The sequence below is a fragment of the Anas acuta genome, chromosome 10 (assembly GCF_963932015.1).
Source record: "Anas acuta chromosome 10, bAnaAcu1.1, whole genome shotgun sequence".
Classification (NCBI taxonomy): Eukaryota; Metazoa; Chordata; class Aves; order Anseriformes; family Anatidae; genus Anas; species Anas acuta.
Genome location: NC_088988.1, coordinates 11233334 through 11260802, shown reverse-complemented (window position 1 = coordinate 11260802; position 27469 = coordinate 11233334). Strand labels below are relative to the sequence as shown.

At 54.3% G+C, this 27469-nt stretch overlaps 1 protein-coding gene across 1 annotated transcript; it reads left to right on the top strand.

Moving 5' to 3' along the window:
• The first annotated feature begins 781 nt into the window (after positions 1 to 781).
• On the top strand, positions 782 to 27469 carry CNGB1 (cyclic nucleotide gated channel subunit beta 1). Its single transcript, XM_068693562.1, has 32 exons — positions 782 to 2598; positions 2842 to 2899; positions 3016 to 3085; positions 3191 to 3320; positions 3582 to 3624; positions 3799 to 3880; positions 4033 to 4114; positions 5234 to 5273; positions 5538 to 5688; positions 5814 to 5889; positions 6709 to 6745; positions 9588 to 9762; positions 10764 to 10892; positions 13325 to 13454; positions 13645 to 13687; positions 15746 to 15890; positions 17681 to 17752; positions 18514 to 18671; positions 18945 to 19124; positions 19909 to 20117; positions 21019 to 21069; positions 21184 to 21270; positions 21612 to 21676; positions 21905 to 22027; positions 23100 to 23241; positions 23528 to 23687; positions 24076 to 24173; positions 24257 to 24340; positions 24736 to 24854; positions 25153 to 25299; positions 25777 to 25972; positions 27077 to 27469. The coding sequence occupies exons 1-32, from the start codon at positions 2389 to 2391 to the stop codon at positions 27287 to 27289; spliced, it is 3705 nt and encodes a 1234-aa protein (XP_068549663.1). The 5' UTR covers positions 782 to 2388; the 3' UTR covers positions 27290 to 27469.

Sequence of the window (27469 nt, the reverse complement as noted above, 5' to 3'; positions counted from 1 at the left end):
TCTGCAGGCAGCGAAGGCGATGTGATCCCAGGGGGAGGACTCAGTGCTGGGGACACCTGGAGCTGGGGAGATGATGGTTGTTCTCAGCTCGCTTTGGTTCCCAGCAAAGCTGTGCCAGGACTGGGACACCAGTGTGGTGTGCTGGCACCGAGCCCCCCAACCCCGCGCACACCTCGGGGCTTTGCAGCAGCGATTAGGGGCACTGGGAGACGCTGCTGGTCACGCAGGGCCGGAGGTAAACGGATCAAGCAGCAATTGGCAGGCTCAGCAAGGGGAGGCTTAGCCCAGCCCGGCACAGATTTGCTGCCTTCTGCCCCACATCCTGCAGGTTGGGAGCGAGCGGCAGCGCAACAGGCACCTCGCCTCGCCCCTGGGGGCTCCTCTTTGCGCCACGCTGAGGGCACCCGCAGCCCCGCTGCCACCCCTGCCAGGCCCTGTACCTGCGAGGAGCGGGCACCTGGGTGAGCGGCTGGGACCCTACAGTGCCGGGGTAGCCCTGGGGGTAAGTGGCTGCAGCAGTACTAACAGCTTGTGGGCTTTCTAGGACACCCTTCTCTGTGCCATTTGGGGTTTGCTCTGCACCGTTCCGCTGCCAAGGTGGGATCGGGGCTGGGAGCTGAGCAGTGGAGCCAGGTGGTAGGGGACAGCTGGTGCTGGTAATCCCATCTGCAGGTAGCGTGGTGTAATCCCCCCAGAGCCCTGCCAGGCGGGGGTGGGCTTGGGGGGGTGGTGGGAGCCTGCACATCTCAGGGGGGGGTCCTGGGGCGTGGGGTGCGTGGGGTGCCCGGGGCTTGGCCACAGCTGGCAAGTGACTGGTGCAAGGGGCACAGCCGGGGGCTCTGCAGGGGCCTTGATCCTCCAAAGCGGAGCCAGGGGATGAGTGTGGGAGGGGGCACAGCTTTGTGGCAAGGAGCTCTGGAAGGTGTTGGGTTGGGTAACATGGGGAGGTTTCACCTCTGATACCAGAGGGGAGAAAAAACCCGAGGCACTGCAGCGCGGGGCAGGTGCACGCAGCATTTGTGCAGCAGCTGCCTGCTCTGCCCTCACTCTGCAGGCAAATCCCGGCCGCTTGCCTCTGTAACTTGCAGCACACACCATCTAGGGGATGCACGACTGCCCTGCTTTCATTCCAGTGCAAGGACGGGCTTAAATTCTGGGATTTACAGCAGCAACAGCTTTGTATCTGCAAGGAGGAGACTTGGCTGGCACAGGGGGCTTCCACCAGCCTTCTCTGGGCTTGCTTGGAATAAACTGTGTAAATATTCCCTGGGCTTATTGCAAGAGCTGGAAATGTCCCAGGTCATGGCAGAAATGCCCCTGTGCTGCGTGGCACTGCCCGGTTTTCCTTGCTGTCCCCTTTGGCCAACTCTTCCTGGGTAATGCTGCTATTTGCAGCCCTTTAATCCCTGATACCCAGCGGGGGGTGAGAGGCAATTTCTTAATTTGTGTCTGGCCATTGGGCGGCCTTGCAGGGGTTTTATAAATGTGCTGTTCCAGGCTGGGGACGCAGGGGGCTCTGGGGAGCCCAACCTGCCTGTGATGAGCGGGGTGCTGGAGGCTGAGGCGTTGGGCAGCTTCCAGGGAATTCCAGGCAGAGCCTCGCTGGAGAGGCAGCAGCAGGAGATGTCCTCAATCTGAGCTGGGCAAGAGCCCGCAGACCTTCTCCCCTAGAAAAGCATCACAGCGAAGGTGACTCTGAGCAGCAGCATCACTTGTCGCACGCTGGTTTTCCACCCGTGTGCTCAGCCTCTAATTTGGGGCAGCAAATGCAGCCTGGCGGTGCACCCAGGCTTGGAGTCACACCAGGAGGTGAGAGAGACCCCAAAAGAGTGAGCAGACAGAGCCTGAGCAGCTGAAAAACTGCTTCTCAGTGTCTTATTTTTGAGCACCCCATCAATTTGCCAGCAAATCCCTGTCCACCCTCGCTGCCTTCCCCGGGACCCAGGCACTGGACGTCACTGGGGGCCACCAGGGGCCACCATGCTGCAGCAGACTGGGTGAGAAAGTCTCCAACACATCCCACCTGGCCAAAAGGTGCTGGAACAAAGCTGTTTCTGAGAGGCAGGACGGGGAGCTGTGTGTGTCGGGGCCCAGACTCACCCATCAGAAAATTCTGCTAAAGCTGCTGTAGTTTCTCCTTGGAGGAAATGAATTTAGTGTTCAGGGGGGTGTAGGGGACGCTGAACAAAGCATCCCTGTTTCACTGAAGCATCTGCTACAGTTTCACTGTGCAGCCCTAGCTGTGGAGGATTGTGCAGCAGGAGCAGTATGAAAGCTGAGAAAAACCAAATGGGTGATTCCATTTGGGAACTGCAAGTTTTACTGTGTGTGAGCTTAAAATAGAGGGGGTAGCTGGCTTGTGACAACAATTAGGGTCGTGGGGTTGAGATGGGTTTGGTGGTGCTGCAACGCTGCGTTTACCAAGCAGGAGGTGGGAGAAGGAAGGAAGCCGAGGACCTGCTCGGAAGGTTTACAGACGGAGCCCTGTCCTCGCTGGGCGCAGGGATGTTGGGCTGGATCGAGCGGGTGGTTCCCCAGCCCCCAGCTCCGTGCCTGATGGAGGAGAGCCCCCCAGCCCCAGCCCCGGAGCCAGCCAAGGTGAGCAGGGACCCAGGGGCAGCAAGGGGGGTGCCCGTTAATTCTGCGCCCAGCCCCGGGATCTGGGGATGCTCTGCAGCCGGGAGGGATGGGGGCCACAGCATGTGCCCCTGGGCTGCTAGGGGGTGCTGGGAGGTGCTGAGAGCCAGGGCTTGCAGCCTCCTTTCGGCTGAGGCCAGGGGAAGCACGGGGACACCACCACCTGGCCTTTGTCCTGAGCCACCCCTCCTGCCCATCACCCAGGTGCCAGCACGGAAGGGCAGCAGCCCCAGGGATGCTGCGGACAGCACACGCGTGCAGGGTAAGCCCCGTGGTGGGGGACACGCAGGCTCGTTTGCCACCCACAACCTCTCCTGCCATGCATGCAGAGTGATGACGGGAGCTTTTTTTTTTTATTATTTCTTGCTGGTGTTGAAGAAACTGAAAAGAAGGTGGAATTTGCAGTGCCTGAGGACGTGGTCCCCGCATCAGCGTCGGTGTTTGAGAGGTACTGCGCTTGCACCCTCTGTGGATTTTAGGTTTCAGCTAGGGGCAGGGGGAGCCCTCCATTGCTGCCAGCCCCCCCTGGCCTGACACGATTCTCCCCGGGCAGTGTGGGGAGCAGTGTGCTCTCCTGGCTCTCCCAGGGGCTGGAGAAGGTGATCCCACAGCCAGTCCAGGCCCCAGGGACACTGCAGGCACTCGGGAAGAGCTTTGAGACGAGCATCGATGTTCCTGACCAGGTAGGTGAGAGACCCAGAAAATGGTCTGGTAGATTCCCCTGACATCCCAGCTCCTAGTTTTTTGGTTTTTTTTTAGCATTTTGGTTTTCTTCTCGTCACCCTCCCAGTGCTCACAGGGAGCATGGGCCCATCTCCAGGCACTAATCCTGCCCCGCAAGGCTTTCTGCCTTCACCCACCTTCGGGGAAAGGGTTTTCCTTGTTCTCTGGGGTGAGCCCTGTGTGTCTGGCGGGCTGGTAGCAGCTTCTGTTTGCCTTTTCAGACGGAGATCCAGGTCATCAAGGATGAAGAGGAGGATGCTCTGGGTAAGGGGAGCTGGGCCCCCACAGCTTGTGGCTTTTTGGAACTCCCCATCCCCTCTGGTCAGCTGCTGCTGGAGCTGTTGGCCCCTCGGGTGTGCGGAGAGGGGCTGGGGGCCCGCAGCAGTGCCGGCTCCAGCTCCCTTCTGGCAAGGTGAGCACAGATCCTGCTCCCTGCAGAGATCACCCCCTTCGACCCCGAGGAGGACGAGCTGGATGGCTGTGAGACGGACACGGGTTTGGACACGGGTGCAGAGGAATGGTGGGTTCCACACGACGGTGCCTCGGTGGGGAGAGGGACGGGGGGATGTGAGATGCAGGTTTTGGGATGCAGGTTTTGGGATGCAGGTTTTGGGATATGGGATGCAGGTTTTGGGATGTGTGAGCTCTGCCAGTGCTGCCCTCTCCCTGCAGGGCAGGAGCGCGTGTGCTGAGCTGGCTGGTGCAGGGCTTCGAGAGAATGGTGCCGCAGCCGGAGATGCCGAAAAAGCCCGAGGTGAGCACAGCCCGGCGGGGGCAGCCCCAGGGGCTGGGGCCTGCTGTCGTGGCACTGCAGCTCCCACCTCCCGAGGTGGTGGGGGAGAGCTTCCCCCAGCCCTTCCCTTCCCACTGCAAAGGGGATTCTGGAGCCAGGGAAACCTTGGAGTCCCCTGCTCCTGTTGTGCTTTTGTGACGTTGCCTAAGCATTATTTTTTTTTTCCTTGAGATTCCTTAAAGGTTTTCTCCAGAAATCTTGGTTTATCGCAGGGGCACAATGCCTCCTTTGATAGAGTGTGTATTCAAACCTGCTCTCAGGTGCACAGGCACATGCATGGGGTGTGCCAATGCCCCATTAACCAGTTCCTGCCAGCCACGGTCCCAGTGCCTTTCCCCCCACTGGCATTACGTGCATCACCTCCTGCGTTGAAGAAAACAGTTTTTCCAGGAGCTCTGCTGGACAAAGGGCCCCTTTCCAAGCTGAAGAGTGTGGGAAGAAGGGCATAAGACTGGCTGTGGCTCAGGAAGGGATGGCGGGGGGACATAAAGAGCCTTTTTTCCTTCTGCAAGCCTTGCTGGGTTCCACCCTGAGGTGTTTTCCTGCTGCTCTGGGGGGGAGCAGCCCATTCAGGCCAAACATTGTCTTGACAGAAGAAAGGGAGGGAGGGCAAATTCAACATATAAACTGCTTTAGGATTAAAAATAAACAGGTTTCTATTGAAAGGCAGAAACGTCTCCATCCCAGCATGCCAGCTTCAAAGCAAGTGAGAAACGCTGCTGAGAGGCTGGGCAGAGATCAAAGAGGAGCAGGCTCTGCGTCGTCCTGTGCTCCTGGGCACAGACCTGGGCAGGGAAAGCCCAGGAGAGCAAAACAGGCAGCTGGGGTGCTGCTGGGTGCTAGCTGGGTGCTCTCTGAGGTCCCTTCCAACCCCAAACCTTCCACGATTCTATAATTCTGTGAGTTGCTTTGGTGAGAGGGGAACGGCAGCAAGGGGCTGCTGGCCAGCTGCATCCCCACGTGCCTCTGCCTTCCCCTGTGTGTCAGGGCCATGTGTGGGGGTCCCCTTGGGACCTGGGGGGGGCATGGGACAGCACACAGCACATCACCACATCCTTCTGTCTCTCTGTCCCTCTGCAGCCAGAGCCGAAGGAGGAGAGGCACAAAGCTGCGGCAGGAGGTGAGCCCTTTCTCAGGGGACCCTTGTCCCATCCTGATGTGATGCTCGGCCTTTGAGAACCCCCAGCTGGGCTGCCAGGGGCACCGTGGTACTCCAGCCCCACATGTGCCCCCCAGCAGCCCACGTCCTCACCCCGGGGAGGTCCCCAGAGCCCGTTCTGCTGTGGGAGGCGACCCTTCTTTGCTTGGTCCTCTGCCCCAGCCGGCTGTAGGATGATCGCTGCATTTCCTTTTCCCCCTTCTCTTTGTGAATAAACCTGAGCAGGCACAAAAGGGACTAAAACCCAGGCGAAGGTGAAAGGGAACGTTTCAGCTGCCCCGAGCATCCCGGGAACAGTGGAGCCAGTAGCTGCTGAGGGGCAGCCAGAGCCTGTGGCCACCGTCCTCCCTCGTCCCCTGGCTGGGGACAGCAGCAGGTAAATGCAGCGGCACCTACTGCGTGGTGCAGGCACTCCTCGAGGCTCGTGTCCCCTGGCAGGGCTGTGGTGGGAACAAAGAGCCTCCAAAAGCAAACTCTGACAGGGTTTTTTTTGCTCGGCAGCATGTTTGGATGGTTTGTCCAGGGGCTGGAGAAGGTGATGCCACAGCCTGTGAGCAGGGAGAAGCAGGACACGCAGGTACGCAGCCTGCAGAGAGGCGATGGGGGCATGGAGGTGATGTGCAAGGCAGGGGGGGTCCCGGTGGTGCAGGGGCTGCGGGGACAGGCAGATGTGCAGGGACCTGCTGGCTGTGCCCACGCCGCAGTTTGGGGTGGGCTCACGTTGTGCTGCACCGGGCTTGTGCCCTGCCACACAGCTCCATGGAGAAGAGAAACCCCCACAGCTGCTGAAAAACAGACTTTACCCTCTGAGGAGCCAGAAAGCTCCTGGGGTGGGTTTCCTTTATCCTTTCCTTTGCTCCCTGAGCACCACCCAGCCCAAGCTCCCCGCTGCCACGGGGTGCCAGGCTCCCCAGCTTGCTGGAGCTGGAGGCTGAGCCTCAGAGCCACGGTGAGGAACAACAGCACCTGTGCCGCTGTCCTCTCTATCTCCAGCAACAAAGTGACCTCCAAGGCCTTGCCCTTCTCTCCACAGCTGTGCGGGCAGCCTGGTGCCCCTGGTCCAACCCTGTGGCACAGCACTACCGTGCCTGAAGCCCGCAGAACCCGGCTGTCCCGCAGACACTGCATGGGGCATCGAGGGTAAAAGGGCCACGGTGGCCCAGAGCCAGCAACAATTCTGCTCTCACACCAAAAGCTCCGTGAAGTTTCCTGCAGGGTCAAATAACCAGAACGGGGATGCCTGTTTCATCCCAAATGCTCCTGCTGAGCGTGGTGCTGGGGATCCGGTGCTGCTGTGGGTTGGAGGCAAGAGCAGGGGCTGCGGCCAGGGGGAGTCCAGGGGCAGGGGCAGGAGCACTGCCAGCCATGCCTCACGTTTCACTTTTCTTCCTGGCAGGGAGCAGCAGCGGCAGCCTTCAGCCCCGTGGAAGAAAGTAAGTGCTTGCTCTTCCCACCGTGCTGCTCAGCTTGCAAAGGACAGTTCAGGAAGGGGGACTGCCGGCAGCTTTTATGCCCCAGTCTGTAGCGGGTGTCAGCTTGGGGGCATCTGAAAATCCCCTGAGAAGCCAGGAGAGGCCACTGTGGTGTGAGAGCAGGGAGCAGATCTGAGTTTGTGGATTTGCTGAAGCCCACTGCTGTGTGGGGAGCCTGGGGCAGCAACTTGGGGAGCTTTTTGGAGCCCCCTCTGCAGAGCTGTGCTGCTGAGCCCCAGCTGCTGCCTTGGGAACGCTGCCCCCAGAGCCCTGGGCTCCCACGTCCTGGGGCCCCACTTTGCGAGATCCGTGCTGCCATCCAGGTCCGTGCTCAAGTCGTGCCAGAGGATGTTTTCTGGGCTGCTGGGATTTGCCCAAAGCACATAGCACAAATGAATTCAGATCTGGCCCTTCGTTAACCCACAGCACACTTTTGCTGCTGAACTCCAGGGTGTTTCCAAAGCCTGGTGGGATATGGCTGGAGTGGTACCTGAGAAAAACTCCTCTTGCTGGGGGGTTTAGACGTGTTAGACATGAGCATGCACTGCTGGGAAACACTGCAGGGATGGCGTTTCTCTGCCTGTGGAGCAGGACGAGGAGAGGCAGGAGGACACAGCTGGAGCAGGGCAGTCACCTCCCTCGTGTGCAGCCTGCTCTAGTGCCCGGTCTGGGCGTGGAGGCAGCTCCAGTCACTCAACATGGCAAACAGCGAGCGAGAGACCTGCTCTGGCACCAAACCACCAACAGGCTCATTAATATTTTCCTTCTCCTTTTGTTTCAGGGGGCAAAGGGGCTTAGCGCCTCTGAAACAAACGGAAAACGAAGTCTGTGGAGGGCCAGCCTTTCCCCACCAAATGAGACCACCTCGCAGAGAAAGCACAGCGGGGGAGGAGAAAAAGCAAAGAGCAATCTGCAAACGGTCCCTAGCCCCTTGCCAGCCAGGCTGCGGGGCGTGGGGACCCGAGGCCGTGTGTCCCCGCTCCCTGCAGCTGCTGGCAGCAGGACCTGGCCCTGGCCAGCCCTGAGCACCAGGGGAAGGTCAGCGTAGCTGCTGGATGGGAGCAATAATTCATATGAGGACAGACAAACGCCTCTCAGGGCACCTCCGAGGCAGAAAACCTCTCGCTGCAGCCTCCCACAGCACACCCAGCTCCCTCAACTCCCCTCCCACCCCCCAGCACGCCAATATTTACCGCCGAGATCTCTGGCTGAAGCCTGCAGACTTCTTTAAATCTATTTCTGTCTCAGTGGCATCACTTTATAAAGCTCTTTAAGCTTCATATTGCTTTTCTCCCGTTAACTGAGTGTTTTCTCCCAGAGGGTGGAGGGGGTTCTGTTTGGCAGCAGCGGATGCAGGAGAACAACCTCCAGGAACCAGGCAGGAGCCAAAGTCCTCCTGGTGTGGAGGAGGGTGTCAGCTCACCATGAGCAGCCCCTGCTTGCCCCCACAGCCCATCCAGTGCCGCACCAAGCACAGCAGCAGTGTCCCGGCAGGGAACAGTGCCCAAGGGCTGCCTCCAGCTCTGGGCTGGGGGCTTGGGGAATGCGGGCACGCCGGGCTGGGGAGGGCAGGAGCCCCTAAATGCCAGGTGTTTAGCACAGACCTTCCCATTGCATCCCTAGGTAGCCTTAGTGGTGAGTGGTGAGCCAAGCAACCCTGCTGAGCCCCAGCCCCCGTGTTTATGACGAGCCCAGCTGGTATCAGGATAGGATCTTAGTATTTGCCCTGTTTTCATATCGTGTATTAAAAAGTTGCAGCACGTTTCAAAAGCTGTCTCCGTGGTTCCTGTCCTTTGTTACAATAACTATACCTGTAAGGAGAGCGGGCTAAAGGCAGACGAACACTGCTGGGTGAGGAGCTGGTTTGGGAGGCATGGTGCAGAGCAGACAATGCCACCAGTGGGCCTCCTGCCCTTCTGTATTTTAGCCTGTCCATTTCCTATTAGCTTCCCTGGGGATGTGTAAGCTCCCCCGAGTTTTGCCGTCAGTCAGACCTCACATTAAACTGGTTTGGAACAACGTGGATGCAATTCCTCCTCCTGCTCCTATAGGGCTGTGTAGGGATGGGGAGGCCCGGGAGGCAGGAAAGCACCAGCTGCAGTGGGTGTCCGTGCAGATCTGAGCTGGGCTCTCCAGCACATGTGGCACACCAGCCGTGTGCTCCCCCAGTGATGCTGTGGAACAGCAGGGTGCACAGCAAGCTGCCTGAGCAGGGCCAGATCCTCGCACTTTTTGCCTCAGAACAGCCTCCAGAGCTCGAGCAGCACCTGTGGCACCGCTGACCGGGCTCATTTCCTCGGGCTGCCCCACATGCAGGGACCAGGCTCAGCCCTGGAGGCGTGGGGCATCACAGAGGGGGTCAGTGCGGGCTGAGGGCTGTGCATCACATCACCACACACTTGAAGCTCTTCCCACAGCTACTTACATTGATATGCAATAAGAACCAAAATGTGGCCTACTGACGAGCGCTGGCAGGGGTTGCTACACGCTTAGGGAAGTCCAGAGGCATCCCTATACAAGTATAGGTGCAGTTTTCATAGGGCTTTGGACATGCTTGGTACAAAATGTCAAATTTTCTTCTTCCTCCTGGCAAAAGTGCCCAAGGCATCCATCTGGCACCACTCGAAAGGACCAGGACGGCATGGATCTGTGCAGGCTGAGCAGCACTCGGGTCCTGCCATAGGGCAGCACCTCTGCAACGCAGAGCAGCAGCTGCAGCACAGCCAGCATGTCCTGGCACGGCCAGACCTCTCAAAACCAGGCTGTGTTCACTTCACTGCTTCTTTCCCCAATCCCATTTCAGTTCATATTGTCCCCATGGAGCTTGTGGAGACAGACCTAGTTGTGGAGGACATCGATGATGACTGGAGTGATGAAGTAGCTCATGAGCCAACGGCCTGGGATGGCGTGGCTGAGCTGGTGGCCCAGGGTCGTCCTCTGCCCCCCATAGAGGAGGAACTTCAGGAAGAAGAGACCAGGTGGGAAAAGGGAGCAGCAGGTGCTTGAGCAAGCTGCTTTTCCTTGAGATTGCCCCTGAGATTTGGGCTGGGGGCTCAGGACGGACACACCAGCTGCTCACACTGCGGCTGCAGCAAGGGGACAGCTAATATATGGCTCTTCTCTGGCTTCCAGTAAGCAGATTTTGGCCTAAGGCAAGAAGGTTTAGACCTCATTGCCATCAATAATGCATCCATCTGTCATGGGATTTGGAGATTGTATTCTTCTCTATGTAGTTCATTCTACTGCCCAAAGAAACCTTTGCTGAGCTCCTATTTAGACCACACAGTGTGTTCAGTGCTGGGGGCGGGCTGTGCTTCAGCAGAGAGGTGAGAGGTTTCCATGCACACTCCCAAATGGCTTGGGATTCTTCTTGACAAAGGTTGTTAGACTGATGGCAGAGACATCGCTGTGCAAGATCTTCCCCACAAGTTGTGTTCCAGCTGAAAGAGGTGCCGTGCACACCTGCATGCTGTATGGAAGCTGAAACATGCTGGATTGCTCTGTAGTTTTGATGTTCCTCTTTCACTCCATGGGGAAGCTCTCCAGAACCAGCTTCACGAGAAGAACCTTCACCTTCTCTCTCTGGGTGTGGTGGGCAGCTGCTTCCCATTAGTATGTGAGCCTGAGAACCTGGCAGCTTGTGCAACACTGGACAGAGCATCTCACTAGCAGGCAGATTTTGCTCAAAATCAGCAGCTAGTCAACCCTAAGCAAGTCCTGTGCTGCAAGGAGAATATGACAAGGACTCTGGTTTTGTGCTTCCAGACTTTTTTCCCTTCATTGCTGCACTGAACTCACACAGTGCCTCACAACAGCATGCACCTGGCGTGCCCCTCTGCATCCTCCAGGTGTTGGCATGGGGGTGGTGGGCCCAAAGGGTGTGGGGATGGGTGATGCTGTCTGAGCCATTTGTTCCTGTGCCTCAGGTAAGGCTCAGACCTGCTTTTTGCATCTCACCTGACGAGCTTCTCCCTCCCAGGCTGTGCTCCTGCCCCCTGAGTGCTGCTGAGGAGGAGCAGGAGGAGCAGCAGGAGCAGGAGGAGGAGGAGGAGGAGGAGGAGGAAGCGGAGGAGAAGAAGGAAGAGGAGGAGGTGGAGGAGAGCGTGGGGTGAGTCCGTGCAGGGTCTGTGAGCGCCTTCAGCTCTTCTCCTGTTTACAGCCTGTCTGGAAACGAGCACGCTAGCCATGGTTGTTTCAGATGCATTTACAAGCTGCTGAGATTGAGACACCTGGGCAAGAGCAAACTCCTCTCTGCAGGGCTGGCCCCAGGACAGGCTTGTGGCCGCTGTGGGGGAGCCCAGCGGGCTGTCAGCTCTGCCCACCCCTGTCCCTGCTGGGCCAGGAAACAGCTTTATTTCCAGAGGATGCTTCGGGGGGAGGGGAGGAGCTGGGGGAAGAGGAGCAGGGATGTGCTTTGGAGGGGAATGCTTTGGAGGGGGGGGGTGATGCTTTCGAGAGGATGTTTTTGAGAGGATGCTTTCGAGAGGGCGCTTTCACCAGGATGCTTTTGCTGGTGACATCGTGTCTCCTGGCGACACGGGCTCCAGCGCTGCAGCCGCCGCCCCCTCTGCACAGAGCCGGGGGGTGAGCGGGGCCCCGGGGCTCCGGGCACTGCCCTTTGGCTGCAGGGGGGTCTGCTAACTCGGGGCGCTCGGGATTCCCGGTAGGACGGAGCTGAACCTAAAGACAGCACCGAGCCGCGGCTGCAAACACTCCCAGGGACGAGTAGGTGCGTTTGTGCCTCTTGTGGAAAACAACCGGGCTGTTGTCAGCTTCTGTAGGCACCTGGACCAGGCAGTGTTTAGATATGTTATTTATGTATTTAAATAGATATGATGTTTAGATACTTGAGTATGTTTCTGATCAGTTTAGTGGTTTGCTCTGATTTCACATGATGTAAACATTTAGGGATTTCTAACCCAGCAGCCTAATATTCTCTGCCTTTTGCTAATTCCTCTGAAGGAGCTAGATTTTCAGGAAGAGGCTGAAAATACACAATTATTCAGTGTTAAAAACTTAGCTAATTATTGAATCAAAATCTGTTTTTCAACAGGTTTCTAAACAGTATTTTGCATGATCCTGTAGAGCTACAGCAGAAACATGAGTTTCAGTTGTTGAGTGAATGAGATAATGTTCAATCTTTGTGTTTGTCTTTTTGGGAAAACAGAGATGTTGATGGGTTTTCTAGAGTAGGATGAAAAGACTTGGGACTGTATTTGAAGGGAAGCTAGTACACAGAATTAAAAAAAAAAAAAAAAGGAAAAAAAGAAAGGAGAAAAAAAAAAAAAAGAAGAAGACCTCGTAAAGCAACAGCTTTCAAGAAAGAGAGATAAACAGAAAAATCAGCCACTATTTGTTACATACATCTTTTAGTTTAGGACTTGTGGAGAATACAGAAAGAGGGTTTTTTTTTTTTTTTAGTATTAGTGCATTTAGCTATCTGATTTTATTTTACTTATTTATTTATTTTTCACTATTCCCAGTCTCCACTTTGCTTCTCTCTCCAGGAAAAAACAAATCAGGAGATAACTGCACAGAACATGATCAGGCCTTTTTTCAGTTATGAAGTTATTTTAACACAATAAATTCAATCCTTTGAGCCCCATTGGCCAGAGTGGTGGAAGTGGGGTCTGTGCTCAGTGCTGAAACTGCAGCTGGAAAAGGAAAATTCACAGAATCACAGAATATTAGGGATTGGAAGGGACCTGGAAAGATCATCTGGTCCAATCCCCCTGCTGGAGCAGGAACACCTAGATCAGGTCACACAGAAACTGGGCTAGACAGGTTTTGGTAGTCTCCAGGGAAGGAGACTCCACAACCCCCTGGGCAGCCTGCTCCAGTGCTCTCACCCATTGCCCCTTGTCCTGTCATTGGATGTCACTGAGAAGAGCCTGGCTCCATCCTCCTGACACCCACCCTTTACATATTTATAAACTTTAATAAGGTCACCCCTCAGCCTCCTCGTCTCCAAGCTAAAGAGCCCCAGCTCCCTCAGCCTGTCCTCGTAAGGGAGATGCTCCACTCCCTTAATCGTCCTCGTGGCCTCTCTCAAGCAGATCCCTGTCCTTGAACTGAGGAGCCCACAACTGGACACAATATTCCAGATGGGGTCTCACCAGGGCAGAGTAGAGGGGCAGGAGAACCTCTACTGACCTGCTAACCACACCTCTTAATTATGTGTCATTACGTTAATTAAAATTATGTGTCCTGGTGGTGCCTTGTATGAATGAACTTGGAATTCCAATGGTGGTTGTAGGCACTCCTGCCTGGAAATCAGGCTCTTGGATTTTTATTTGGCAAATTTTAATTATATGATAAATTATTGTGCACAGCAATATAAACTTTTTTTTTTTTTTTTCTGAAAATGTTCCGTATTTTTATGCACCTCTCCGTCTCCCATGTAGCATCCTTTTGAAAAATATGATAAAGTCCCTTCTACTCCAGTGGCTTTTTTTTTTTTTGGTGCCACCTCTGTATCAAACTAAGCTCGGTCCAGAAGTGGACTCAGTCTCGTGTCTCTGCTTGATCTGTCCCCTCCAGAGCCCTGCTCCAGTCTCCTTGCCTCCCCACCGATGAGGGGCTGGAGGATGCCTTCTTTGCAGAAGAGGCTCTCAGCTTCGCGCAGCTAGAAGAAGCTGAGATAAGTGATCTGGAAGGTGCTTTCGTACAGGTATGGAGTATTTTTGTCCAGGTATGCGCTTGCAGTGGGTGCTTGCTGCCACGGGCACACCAGGCACCCAGGGAGCAGGGCTGGTTATGGGGGAACACAGCACGCCCAGCCAAACTGCTGCTTTTTTGCTGATGGGAAAGGCATTTTTTCTCCTTAAAATGGCTTTTTTTTTGTTGTTGTTGTTTTGAAGGTGGAAGAGAAGACGGTTGAAGTTACCGAAACTGATGCTGAAGGTACCTGAATATATAGCAGTGCAATGTCATTCGGGGATGAGCCGAAGCAGGCAATGTGTTGCCCGGTGAGGGATGAAGCAGCTTTTGCTCTCTGAGCACTTGCTGCCTGGGAGTGAATGACTGGCACAGGCTGGCTGGGCCCTCCTGGGCTTCTTGCTAAATTAAAACAGCCATGGGAGCAGTCTGCTGGCTGCAGAGTCCTGCTGGAGACAGATAGGGGAGGCTGGTACCTCATGCAGCACCCAGGCATGCTGATTAAATAACCTCTGATATGAAATAAGTTTTTCCTCCAGCCAAAGAAGAACACAGAGAAAAAAAAAAAAAAAAAAGGATTTTCTTTACTGTTTTATTCAATATTTTGGGAATAATCAGTGACACAATAACCTCTTAGAAGGTAAGGGGCTGTTAATGAAGCTTGGCTGTGGAGCTCCCATCTCATCCTGAGTGAGCAAAGCCAGCTCCTGGCACAGCTGCACCAAGGCTGTGGGAGCTGCTGCAGGAACGGCGCGATGTGGGTCCTGTTACAGGCAGGAGGTTTCTTTCTTGTCCAAACGCTCGTGCAGCCCTGGCAGAGCACTGCAGCCCATAGCAGCGCTGTGCCCACAGGTGGATGTGGCAGGATGCTCACTGCCGTTGCTCTGTGCTGCCAGCATCCCCATGAGGCTGGCAGCATCTAAAAAAAACCACCAGCCCTGCATTTCTCTGCACTGAAATAACTGTCCTGTCTCAAACAATTCTGTGTTTTATTGCAGCTTCAGATGCCTTGTCCTTTGCTTGAAGCACCTAGACGCCTAGCAGCATGTCCAAGCATGCTCGAGACCTTGAGCTAGACCGGCTGGTGCATGACAAGCTGCTCGACCGCGGGGACAACTCCCCTCCCGTGCTAGAGCAGCTCCCCAATGTCCCCAGCTACCAAGCTGCTGCTGCCTCCCGCATCCCCGTCCTTGCTGCCAGAAAGCGAAAGGCTGGAGTTGTCAACCCCGTTTTTTGCAATGAGGAGCAATCCCCTGTTCGCCCCCTAGGTATTAGAGGATTGGCTTTGACAGTGGGATCGTGTAGCTAGGGGGTGGGTCCTAGTCCTGGTACAGTTGCTTTTTGTTGCTTTTTGAAAAACAAAAACAAAACAGCAATAGATAAGAACACACTTCATGTTGCAGCACAGAGACTAGGGAACAAACTTTGTGTTTTTCTGCTTCTGCTTCATCATGACGTGCCTTTTTAGTTCAGGTCCTAGAGTGTAACTGCAAATAACCATAATTGATCACTCCAACTTGGCTGAAACTCCATGAAAGGTCCTGCAGGCTGAAGGTTAAATATCTGCTGCACATGCATTTTCTCCTCAGCATCCATGCAACCCACTCACACTAAAATTACAGCAAGACGGGGGTTTACTGTTTGCAGCTTTCTGTGTTTTAGCCCAGAAATATAAACCATGTTTCTGTAGCTTTGCTTTGCTTTGTTTTTAGCCAGCAAGCCAGATTCTGCTGCTTTTCCTTACATGTGCCAGAATGTTAACCTTGCAATCCACATGGGCCTTTCCTTGGTGATTCAGCTGAGCCATGCTCTGATCCACGGGTCCTGCGGCTGTGTGGGGCTGGAAGGCTTGCACAGGGTCCTTCAGTTGGGTGAAATCCCCTGGGAAGACCACATGTGGGGACACACGGCGTCTCTTTACGTGGCTGAGAAAGTGAGGACTGGTCCTAGCCTGTCTGGCTGCAGGATCCAACCAAGCTGCTGCCAGCAGCTGCTTCTCTCGTGGGCAAGTGGCATCACTGCCATGCCCTGCAGACATCTGCCCAACGCTCGCAGTGAGCAGGCTGAACCCCTGCAAGTTGTGAAAGCAGACAGGAAGCAAACAGCACTTCTTACCGCGTTAAAAACTGAGCAAAAAGAAAAGGAAACGCTCCAATGCTTTGGGGGGAAATTGCAAAATAAATAAAGGAAAAAAAAAGCAGCCCTCCTCCAGCACGTGGCTTAGAGGCCATCAGGAATGAAGGCAGCTGGTGGGAGGGCTGCTGGCTGCCCCCAATTCACTCTGCCTTTCTCCCCTTCTCCAAGGGCTCGGTCACTGCCTCACTGTGGGTGTCGAGGACGTGGACGGCGGAGGTGATGCTGCAGAGGAGGATGGCACCTGCTTGCCGCTGCCCACCCCTGGTGACCCCCACATGCTGGTGGTGCCCGGTGCTGTGCCAGCATCCCCCAGGTAGGGCTGAGCCAGGCCTGGCTGGATGGAGCCTTTCTGGAGCTGCCAGCAGAAGCTCGGAGCTCACAGGCTGCCCGGGAGGCAGGGTGCAGGCGCTGCTCAGTCACATCGAAGACGGAGGGTCCGTGATGCTGTGAACCATGGGGCTTCATCAGGTGGTGGTGCATACGTAGCAGCAGGGACAGGTGCCCTTTGCAGCGTGTCCATCCCGTCTCTTCTGGCATTGTGAGGTGCCAGCCCCAGGGGAAGCTTTTCTGCACCTCTGTCTCCAGCAGCACCCATGGTTTGTCTGGGGGGAAGTCCCAAGAGGCGTGGGGTGCCTGTGTGTGGTACCTGATTCACATCTCTCTGTTCTTGTAAGGCAGGGGCACAGCTATGTCCTGAAATAGTCCCTGGCCTTATTTCTTGAGTTTATTTTCCATCATGAGACACTCAAAGCTTGGGTTTGTCCTTTTCTCCTTGCACAGCAGATGAGGCTGTGTGTCTCCCCTCTGCTGGGACAGAGACCAGGCACGTCACTTTTCTCAGTGCCTGCTGTTGCCATCAAAGGGTTGAGATGTGCTGCTTTTCTGCGGGTGTTCAATTGCCTTTGAATCAGGGTCGAGGTCCTGGGCTGTCTTTTATGCCATCAGCACAAGTAGAAAATGGACAAAACTCAGACTGGTGCCCACGTCACACATGTCAGCACATCTCAGACACATTCGGAGCCAGGGACACAGCAAACCACAGCCATGGGCTCCGTTTATTCAGGTACACGTGTCTGTGCCACCCGCAGGCAGTTTTTACAACATGCAAGCACTAGTTCCTTCTTTTAAAAGTTTCCTTCTCTACTGCCCTTTTGACACCAGTGAACAATCTCATTTTGAGATGATGACTGCAGGCAGAGGAAGCGTGATGTCGGCTCGGAGCAGCCACCCGCCGGACAGCAGATACTGGAAAAGCAGCTCAGTATTCCCCAGAACAGCTCTTTTGGAGCACCTCAGTTTTCTCGTGTTGTTTTCTAGTATTTTATGGAGCAGCAGGTTGCATGGTTGGCATTATACAAACAAGCAAGGAATGTTTCTGCCACGCTTCCATTTTGTGTCTCTCAAGGTGGCACTGGAGGTCCCTAGACAGAGCTGGAGGTTTCTAGAAGCAAGTTGTGTTTCACTCGGTAAAAGCTACAGTTTCACCACCCCAAAGCAGGAGAGCCACTGGGCAGAGCTTGGTGCAGGCTGGTGCTCTGAGAGGAAGAGGACATTTACTGGCCACAATTTGAGCTTTTGGCCTTGCAGTGGCTCAGAAGGACCTGGGTTCCTCTTGTTTAGACCCAGTCACAGAAGAGCCACAACAAACAAGCCACAAGTTGTTGCCTAATCAGTGTCTGGAAGCAGATAGTGTGTGAAATGGCTCCAGCTTCTTTTCTCCATCTGTGGCCAGTTATACCTTGGTATGAAAAGCTAATTCCCACAGCCAGAGCCAAGCAAGAACGTGCCACGGGAAGCATGCCCATGCACAAACCTCTTTAGAGGTGGCCCAAGGAGGGCTGGAGACAACAGCAGGCAGCTGTATGCCCACGCAGCCATGGGCTTGGTGGCACAAAGGAGGGACCAGATCTTTAGCAGCAAAAGGAGCAAGGTGATTTTCACACAACGATGTCAGGTGGTGCCAGAAATTAAGGGGGAAACAGACCTGGGTGGGAGAAGGGGAAGTGGCAATAGATGAGACCTGGGAGGAGGAGGAGCTGGCTGAGGAAGGGGGCACTCAGCTCCCTGCTCCCCCCAGCATGGGCTCTGCGCTTGTACCTGCAGGAAGAAGCTGCCAGCCCCCACGGACAACCTGGATGAGGCACCGGCGAGCTGGGATGAGCTGCAGAAGGACAGGTACGTGCTGGTACCCTGCGCCCTGGCCCATCCGGATCCTGGATCCCAAATCCTGCCATTTTGGGCAGAAATGGAGCAGATGTTGGAGATGTTGGGATACCAGAGGGAGAGGGAGCAGTGCCTGCACCAGTCTAGAACCATGTAGCAGGTGAAGCCCTCCTGCTGCCCCTCTCCAAAAGCAGTGAGCACAGTTCTTCCTGGAACAGAAAATGCTCTCTTGCTTTTCCTCTAATCAGACAGAAATATTCTCTTTACTCCTAACTGGAGCACATCTAGTCTACACACAGTGTAATGGGGACACCCTGCTTTTATCAGCTGTTGGGGAATAACCTGTTTCTTCCATGCTGGAGGAGACAAGCTGCACATCTTGCACACCAGGCCCTTGCTTTCTGCAGCCCCATAGGACGGTTTTGGGGCGAGCTGCCCTCACTGGCAGGGGATTACATGGTTTATGGGTTCAGGGGCTTGCTGCTCACTTCCACCCTGCAGTTCTTCCAGTCACCCTTCTCCCAAGACCAGGACAGCCAGCCTGGGGTCTTGGTGCTTTCCAAGTCCCTCTGAGGGCAGCTCACATCCAAGGGCAAAGATGAGGTTCAGGCTGGTGCTCCTGACAGTATTTTACTGAAACGTGTTCTTCTGATAATGCTAGCCAGATAAATACAGACAAATCCTAATTAAGGATCCTACGGGTTAAATAATAGGTGTTGAGCCTGCTCTCAGGTTTTTCTATATAAATGAAGTGCCCGACGGTCTCCCCACAGCTTGCCCGAGCGCATCGGTTCGGCCACCAGCCAGAGCAGTGCCATCATCAATGACCGGCTCCAGGAGCTGGTGAAGCTCTTCAAGGAGCGCACAGAGAAGGTGAAAGAGAAGCTGACCGACCCTGATGTCACCTCCGATGACGAGAGCCCTTCGGCATGTGAGTTCAGGTTGGGCTGGGAGTCTGAAAGAGGTAAAGCCAAATTCTGGGGAGGAATCTGGAGGTTTTTGATGGGGAGAAGAGGGAGGTTTGCAGGTGGTGTTGGTGGCATTGAGAAGATCGAGAAATAGGAATTGTAATTTGGTTTAATGACCTGGAAGCTGTTTCCCTCTGGGCAGCTCTGGGAGACATGATCTGTAAAGGCATTGTCTTAAACCAAATTGCCCTGAGAAGATTTTCTGCTGTTTAAAATAATCGTGTGGCCTCTCCCAGCCCCTTCCAAGCCAGCACCCCCAGCACCACCGCCGCCCCCCCCGGCAGAAGCGCCACCAGGGGACAAGGCAGCAGATGATGAACACTACTGCGAGATGCTGTGCTGCACCTTCAAGTGCCAGCCCTGGATGGCCCGCCTGAAGAGCTACCAGTTCCCCAGCAGCATCGACCCGCTCACCAGTGAGAGAGGAGTGCAGCAGGGCTGGGAGAACCCTGGGTGGGATGGGGAGGGGATGGAGGGGAGCAGGGGACAGCACCAGCTGTGGGATGCTGCGCAGAGCACTGGCACGGGCTGCCCAGAGAAGCTGTGGCTGCCCCATCCCTGGAAATGTTCAAGGCCAGGTTGGATGGGGTTTTGGGCAAGCTGGTCTGGTGGGAGGTGTCCCTGCCCATGGGCCAAGATGCTCTTTAAGGTCCCTCCCAACCGAACCCATTCAATGATTCTACAGCTCAGTTTACGTGTAAGCTAGCCGTAAACTCCTGTGTGAAATCCACGGGCTTTCCTAAATGTTCTCTGATGGCTGCGAGTGCCGGCAGCACCACCAGGTGGAGAAGGAACAGCGTTTTTCTGCTGCTCAGTCTTCGTAGAGGGCAAACGCTGAACTCGGCAGGGGAACCCAGCTCCTTCCTTAGATTAAAAAAAAATAATAAAGTTAGTATTGTGGGAGCAAAGCAAAACCAACTGTGAGTGAATCAGCCAAGTTAGAAGAGGCTTTCTGATAAAAAGCAATGTGCTCTGCAGCAGACAGCATTAACTTTGCACCTAGAGCCCAGCTCACCCATCCTTCTGCTGGCCCCTGCTTGCCACTTGCCACCAGATGCTATCAGGAGGAGAACCTGTAGTCTCCTGCAGGTTTCACCCTTGTGCTGGGGGCAGGCAAGGGCTGAAATCCCCTCGTATAGGAGGTTTGTATAACCGGGAGATGTGTGGCCAGCTCGTCAGGGTGTGTTTCCCTGTGCACAGACCTGATGTATGTGCTGTGGCTCTTCTTCGTTGTCCTGGCCTGGAACTGGAACTGCTGGCTGATCCCCGTCCGATGGGCCTTCCCCTACCAGACGCCATCCAACATCCACTTCTGGCTGCTCGTGGACTACCTCTGCGACCTCATCTACCTGCTGGACATCATCGTTTTTCAGACCCGCCTGCAGTTTGTGCGGGGGGGAGACATAATAGTGAGTGGCAGCGTGCACTGCATCCCACTGAGCTGACACGGCTGTGGGGACGTCCCAGCCCCAGCACCCCCAGTGGCTGTTGGTGTCTGGATCAGGCTCCAGGCAAACCAGCAACCCTACCACCACAGCTAGGATTTGCTCTTCATCTTCCCACTAGGGCTGGGTGCCCTCTGGGAGGACTGCAGGCGCCTTTCCTGCTGGGGATAAGGTGGCAGTCTGTTTGTCTCCCAGACATATGTATTTTCCCTACAAAATCAATATCAGGCCATTAGAAAGTGCATGGTCCGTGGTGGTTCCTGGGCCAGGATGTGAGGGTGCTGCTCCTCGGGGCAGTGCTGCCAGCAGGGCGGTGAGCGTGCCGTCCAGCCCTGGCACAGCTGGCAGCCTGCACCCGCTGACAGCAGAACAAGCTCGGGGTTTGTTTCCTGGAGCACCGCTAGACAGAATTCATTAGCAGTAGGACAGAGGTGATTGCCATCTGAATGCATAGCTCATGAGTCTGAGATACGTGAAAACCTTTGGTTTTGTTTCCACAGGCAATTAAATAATCTGTGAAAAATAAAACCTTGGGGATACAGCCTTCCTGCTGCTCGTGCTCAGACGGGGAGGCTTCTCCTGTGAACTCTGACTTTTGTGGTGCTGCCGCTGCAGTGTGCTTCCTCCAGGGCACAAAATGAGCACGGGATATCCTGGGCAAGGGTGGGAAGTTGGCCTACAACCAGGTCTGCTGCTCCTCTTGCTCTGCTCCCCTTCCGTGCACAGTGGGAGCAGGTTCCTGGTTGTGGCACAGAAGGGGAAAGCCATACATGACTGGGTTGGTGGTGACTTTGCTCTCTGCAAGCAATAATCAACCTCTCTCTTTCTCTCTCTCTTTTTCTATTCCCCTGCAATTCCTAACCAGAGTGACAAAAAGGCCATGAAGGAGAACTACCTGCATTCACAGCGCTTTAAGGTCTGGCATAATTTCGTTTATTACTTTGTGTCTTTGATCCACAACATGGCTTGCAGTTCCACCCCGCTGGGCCTGCAGGTTCTGCAGAGGTTTCTCTCTCTGTGTGGGTTTCAGATGGATGTGGTATGCCTCCTTCCCCTGGATTTCTTCTACTTCAAAGTCGGTGTCAACCCGCTGCTGCGTTTTCCCCGCTGCCTGAAGGTGAGTGGGAGCGGGCAGACCCACGCAGCCCCCAGTGCCAGAAGGGTCCCTCGTTGGTTTGTGTGGCTGTGGCTTGCCAGAATAATCAATTATAGGACGATGACTGAAGGCCTTGAGGGGCTGTCGGTCAATATTTCAACCTTATTATTCCTACATTTTATTAGAAGGGCATGTGCAGATGGGGCCGTGTCTGCCTGTGGCCATTCATGCTGCAGGAGTGAGGCTGGGGGCCAGCCGGGGAGCTTGGCTGTGAGGGGGCTTGCAGCAGGGACGTGCCCTGCTTGCTGGCTCCTTGGGAAGCCGTGGCACACTGGAGCACACTGCTTTCCTTCTCCTCCCAGTACATGGCCTTCTTCGAGTTCAACAACCGCCTCGAGGCCATCCTGAGCAAGGCATACATCTACAGGTGAGCAGCTGAGGAATCGTTCATGGGGCGGGGAGATACTCATCGCTATTTATTACCGAGGAAAGAGGTTTGCTTTGGTGCACACCAGTTCTGGCTTTCCAGCTGACTTCCCCGTGTCACTGTACTTGCTGATGCAGGCAGTGGTGATGCTCCTGGCTGGCCTTTTCCTCACCTGGGTAGGCACAGAGGGGTGCATTTATTTCTTTTATACTTTTCTTTTCTTTGCAGGGTGATTCGGACTACTGCCTATTTACTGTACAGCTTGCATGTGAACTCCTGCCTCTATTACTGGGCATCAGCCTACGAAGGACTGGGCTCTACCACCTGGGTCTATGATGGGGAAGGAAACAGGTACAAGCCAAGGCTCAGGTCCCCATGTAGTACGGCACACTGTGATGAATGGGAGCAAGAAAGGAGATGGTTGGATGCTGCTGGGTTAATAAAAATCTCTGAGGAAAGGACTGGGGAGTCCCAGGAGAAGATGTGGCGCCAGCGAGAATGACAGGGACAAGAGGGATGGGATGTGCAGCATTACGGTGTGCTCAAGATGAGGAGGCTGTGGCTGGGCTGAGGCTGAAGGAAACGGTGTGTTGAAGAGGCTGAAAAATTGTGAGCCTAGTGCTAGGGAACAGGGATGCCATGGGGAGAAGAGAGCACTGCGTGTGTTCCCATATGAGTACTTGGCTCATATTTGCTGCCAAAGATTGCTGCCTAGTGATTAACGCCCACAGCTGTGTGTTCCACAACACAGGCAAAATAAAGTACCAAATAACATTTAATTAATTTAGCACCATTCTCCTATGCAGTAAATAAGAGTTGGCTGAAAAAAAAAGGATTGTGCAAGTCCATTAAAGGCTTAGCGTGAGGTGTAGGAGGGGACAAGTGACTGTCAGCCTCCCAGCCTCAGTGCTGGTGTTTCCCACCTTTGCAGCACTCAGCTTACCATGCCAATTTTGTGGCTATATGGTTATTTTGTGTGATACACATATGTGTACCTACCTCTAGGTATAACATCCAAAGGAGTGCACAAGACCAATGGATCAAGAATTCACTTGACATCTCTAGGGTCCTATGCCAACAATTTGCTCACACTTCTTTTTTCCCATGGCTATTTCTAAAAGTGTAAATGTTGCTGAAAATATGTTGTTGGTTTGAAGCTGAAAGAGGCAGAAAACATGCACAGCCAGAGCAGCAGAACCTCCTATGGGGCGGTTCCTGGTCTTTCCATCCCCTTGCTCCTGTAGTGTCTCCAGAAGCACCTGGGAGGGAGTCTGCGAGCCCCTTCATTTTCTCTCCATCACCCACAATTACTTTCAGCGATGGCTCTGGCTTGCTGTGGCCAGAGATGTGATCTCGGTCCTGAAGGGTGAAACAGGTCTTAATGCCAGAAACATGACCAAGCTGCCTCCTCTGCTCCTCCCAGTTACATCCGCTGCTACTACTGGGCAGTCAAAACCCTCATCACCATCGGGGGCCTGCCAGACCCCAAGACGCTCTTCGAGATTGTCTTCCAGCTGCTGAACTACTTCACGGGTGTCTTTGCTTTCTCCGTCATGATCGGGCAGGTGAGTGGGAGCCGCTGTCCCAGGATGCACCCAGGGTCTTCCCACCTCGGGTGGGGACAAGCTCAGTGGGGTTGGTCCAACGAGTTATTCCCAGGTTTGTTTTCCCCATGCGCTGGCTCTTTACCTGCTCAGCATCAGCACAAGGCAAAAAGAATTGGGCAGATGCTGAAACCCCCCTGTCAGGACACAGCATATGACTGTGCTTGTGTTCTCCAGACTGCTTAGCCTGCGTGGTGGATAGATGATGGCAAATAAACTCTCTCTTCCCACTCTTTCTTCCGTTCAGATGAGAGATGTGGTTGGTGCTGCTACTGCCGGGCAAACTTACTATCGGAGCTGCATGGACAGTACTATCAAATACATGAACTTCTACAAAATCCCCAAAACCGTGCAGAACCGTGTCAAAACGTGGTACGAGTACACGTGGCAATCACAAGGCATGCTAGGTAAGAGCCTGCTGCAAGGGCCAACACCTTCATCACCCTCATGCTCCACGTTTCACTACAGTTGTTTGTCTGAAAGGTTTTTGCCAAAGAGCAGCCCAGCAAATAGCACTATGGGTTTGGGGGGGTGCGGGTTATTTAACATTTTTCTGTGCACATGGGCTGCCAGCGGGACATGGAGGCTTGGTGACCTGGTGTCCCCTGCAGCACAGTGTCCCCACCGTGCTGTCCCTCCTGCCACTCACCCCGTCCCCACTGCCAGGGAGCTCTGGGCACTGAGCCATGAGTGGGGAGGGCAGGAGCTGGCTCCTGCCACCGGCTGCTGGGCACCAAGGGTGTGCTCCTGGAGAAAGGACTGAAAACAGCTGGGTTTCTGCTCTTCTTCCCCCAGATGAGTCTGAGCTGCTGGTGCAGCTGCCGGACAAGATGCGGCTGGACATCGCCATTGATGTGAACTACAACATCGTCAGCAAAGTGGCCCTCTTCCAGGTACCCTGGCAGTGTGTGTCCTGTCCTGCGCTGTGCCTCCCCACCGGCACGGGCTGACCGCTGTTGGCTGTGTTTTGGCACAGGGCTGTGACAGGCAGATGATCTTCGACATGCTGAAGCGGCTGAGGTCGGTTGTCTACCTGCCAAATGACTACGTCTGTAAGAAGGTACGGAGCCACCCCGATGCCTCCCTCCCCTCCCGGTGGTGTGGCTGGGCTGTGCAGTGCAGCACAGGGCAGGAGCTCCATGGCACAGCCTGCACCAGGTACAGGAGTGCTCTGGGCAGGGCAACTGGAGCAAAAACATCCTTGGCTGCAGCTCACCTCGTGCAAAGCCTGACCCCTTCTACTGCAGCCATGAATGGCAGGAGAGCTGGGTGTGGGGCTGGAGGAGGCTTTGGGGTCAGGCGTGGATGCTCAGCAGTGAGCACCATCTGGATAAAGCAGTCGGAGAGCTTGCAGAAGGCTGAGAGGTCAGAGGGGTTTCAGCACGGTGTGGGGCAGGGCATCCATAATAAGGTCTTTTTTCAGGGTAACTCGCACAGCACCTGTCTCTGTTGCAGGGGGAGATCGGCCGCGAGATGTATATTATCCAGGCTGGACAAGTGCAGGTGCTGGGGGGACCCGACGGCAAAACCGTGCTGGTGACGCTGAAAGCTGGATCTGTGTTTGGAGAAATAAGGTCAGCGAAGCACTGCCAGGGAACCAGGGACATAAAGCCCATGGTCTTAAAATGGTTTAAACTGCAATGTGAAAACTCCTGCTTGGTAGGGTATTTATTACGTAGCATTTCATGCCAGTGTTTCACAGCATTCTTTAGAAACTAGGCTTAGAGAATTTCATCATGGGTAAAAATTAAACTCTGAGTCCTCTGAAAGAGAGAGGTGGAGGCACACAGTGGGGACAGGGAGGTTTTAGGTTATGAGCATTTTGCTGAGCTTGTTACTAGCACCATTCACATCTCTCGGTGTTTCATTCAGCTTGCTGGCAGCGGGAGGAGGAAATCGGCGAACAGCAAACGTTGTCGCTCATGGATTTGCAAATCTTTTCATTTTGGATAAGAAGGACTTGAATGAGATTTTGGTTCACTACCCAGAGTCTCAGAAGTTGCTGCGTAAGAAGGCCAAGTGAGTGCGAGCTGCTTGCTAGCCCGTGTCCTAAAATGACAGAGCACAGGTTTGAAAGTCGTGGGGAAGATTTCTCTGCCCTCAGCTGCAGCCAAGCATGGGAGACCACTCAGCACTTGCCCTGCAGCAGAACAAGGCTGGTGCAGGGACCCCACGCTGCTCCTGCCATGTAGCGTGTGTGGAGAGCAAGGGACGTGCTGGGACCCCTGCTGCACGTCTCACGGTGGTGTTTTAATCTATAAAACCTCATCGCTGAAAGCCAGTGCAACTCAGGAACACATAAGGCCAGAGCATACTAATTTGGAAATCTGTTAACGTATTCCCTCTAGTTTCAAGCATTACTCAGATTTGTTATTCTGTTCTTTCTAAGGTGTAAAAAGTCCCCATTCTTTAAAAGTCTTATTTTTCTGCATTATAAAATCCAGCTAATAGAATATATTCCTGGAGTGAAATAATCTCTTGTTCTCCTCACTGTAGGAAAATGCTGAAAAACAACAATAAACCCAGAGATGAGAAAGGGCAGCCCGTATCTCCGCTGATCATTCCCCCAAAGCCTGACACGCCGAAGCTCTTCCAGGCGGCCCTGGCTGCCATGGGGAAGACGGGAGGCAAAGGGCGTCTCGCACACCTCCGGTGGAAGCTGCAGGAGCTGAAGGCAATGCAGGCAGAGCAGGTCAGTGCGGGGAGGTCAGGAATTCGGCTCTGCTTGGTGGGGTGATGAGCGGCTGCGTTACCACTGGCTCCAGAGCTTGAGCTCATGTCTGACCTGGGTGATAGCAAAACCAGCCTCTCCATCCTTCCTTCTGCTTTTCTCCAAAGGTGACAGCAGAAGAGCCACTGAAGGCACCTTAAAGAAATTAACTGTGGTCATCAGAGTTCGGAGTACTGTAGATAAATGGATGGGGGCATCCAGCAAATCTCACACAGCCTCCATTTTCCTGCTGTCTGGCCTGGAGGTTTGCTTTGCAGCAGAAAGGGGAAGTGCATTGACTTTTTGCCAAGCTATTTGACAGCACTAAGCCTGACTCTAGCTTGCTGCTGAGATATAACCACAGGCTAGCATTTCTTCCTTGCCATGGCTATAGGGCCACTCGTAATTAATCGATATGCCGGTGGGACAGGGGTGATGCTGGCACCCAGCACCCCTGGGGCAGTTCCTGCCCGAAAAGCTTTGGCAGCAGGATTTGGGCAGTCACACAGCAGCAGGCGTGTTGTCCTTCCCACTCTGCACAGGCTACAGGGAAACTGCCTTCACCTTTCAATCATCAAGAGAAAACACTGGTAAAAACAGATCTTCTGTCCATGCAGTCGCTGTTGTTCCTCTTCCCAGCATGGAGCTCTGCAGGCTAACATGTAAAGGGGGGTAAACAGCAGCTGATAGGGAGTGCCCTGTGGCCTTGAGGCTGGTAAATATCTAGCGAGACACCAAACACTGCTGCATTTCTGCAGTCCTTCACAGAAGCATGATGAAGTTTCAAGCTACTCGGTGCTTGCCAGTAACTTACAGTGAGTTATCAGCAGCTCTGAGCAGGGATGCTGCGGGCTCCACACAGTCACAGCAGCAAGACCTGCTGCTGGGGGGGCACACACAGAGCTGGTAGGGTGGGGGAACCCCTGGAGCAGGATATCCCTCCTCAGGGCACGTCCCTACAGCAGCTCTCTGAGGCCATTGCAGCTTCGTGCTGACAGAGCCAGGGCTTGAGGAGGGGGCAAGTCTTGAGCTGCCATGGACAAAAGTTTCCTGATGTTGATTTTGCCTTTATTTTGGATATTGCAGGATCCCAGTTTCAGTCCAATCCCACCAAAGTCACCGGTGCACCGCAGATCTCCTACTGCTTCCCCCAAAGCCAGCACCCCTCCGGGAGAGGAAATATGCTCAAAATCTTCTGATAATTTAGTCGCTATCCGTGTGATTTCAGCAGCGCAGGAGGATGAAGAAGTACTTGCTGCTGAGATTTCACAGAAGGAAGAAGAGGAAGAAGGGAAATGAAAAATAAGCGGATCTGGGGGCTGGTGGCACAAGTAGGAATTGGGCAAATGCTTCAGGTAGAAGCTTTTAGTTGTTAACGATTCCTGCACCGTGGTTGTAGGCTTTGCTAGCTAAGTGCTGCAGATGGGCTCTGCCTTTCTTCTCTGCTTAGTCCTTCACCCGCTGTTGTCAAAACCCTTT

Coding starts and splice junctions, on each gene's coding strand:
- CNGB1 (XM_068693562.1), top strand. CDS start 2,389: ATGGGTTTGGTGGTGCTGCAACGCTGCGTTTACCAAGCAGGAGGTGGG. Junction 15,891..17,680: donor GCTGTGCCAGCATCCCCCAG/GTAGGGCTGAGC, acceptor TTGTACCTGCAG/GAAGAAGCTGCCAGCCCCCA. Junction 21,271..21,611: donor GTTTTCCCCGCTGCCTGAAG/GTGAGTGGGAGC, acceptor TTCTCCTCCCAG/TACATGGCCTTCTTCGAGTT.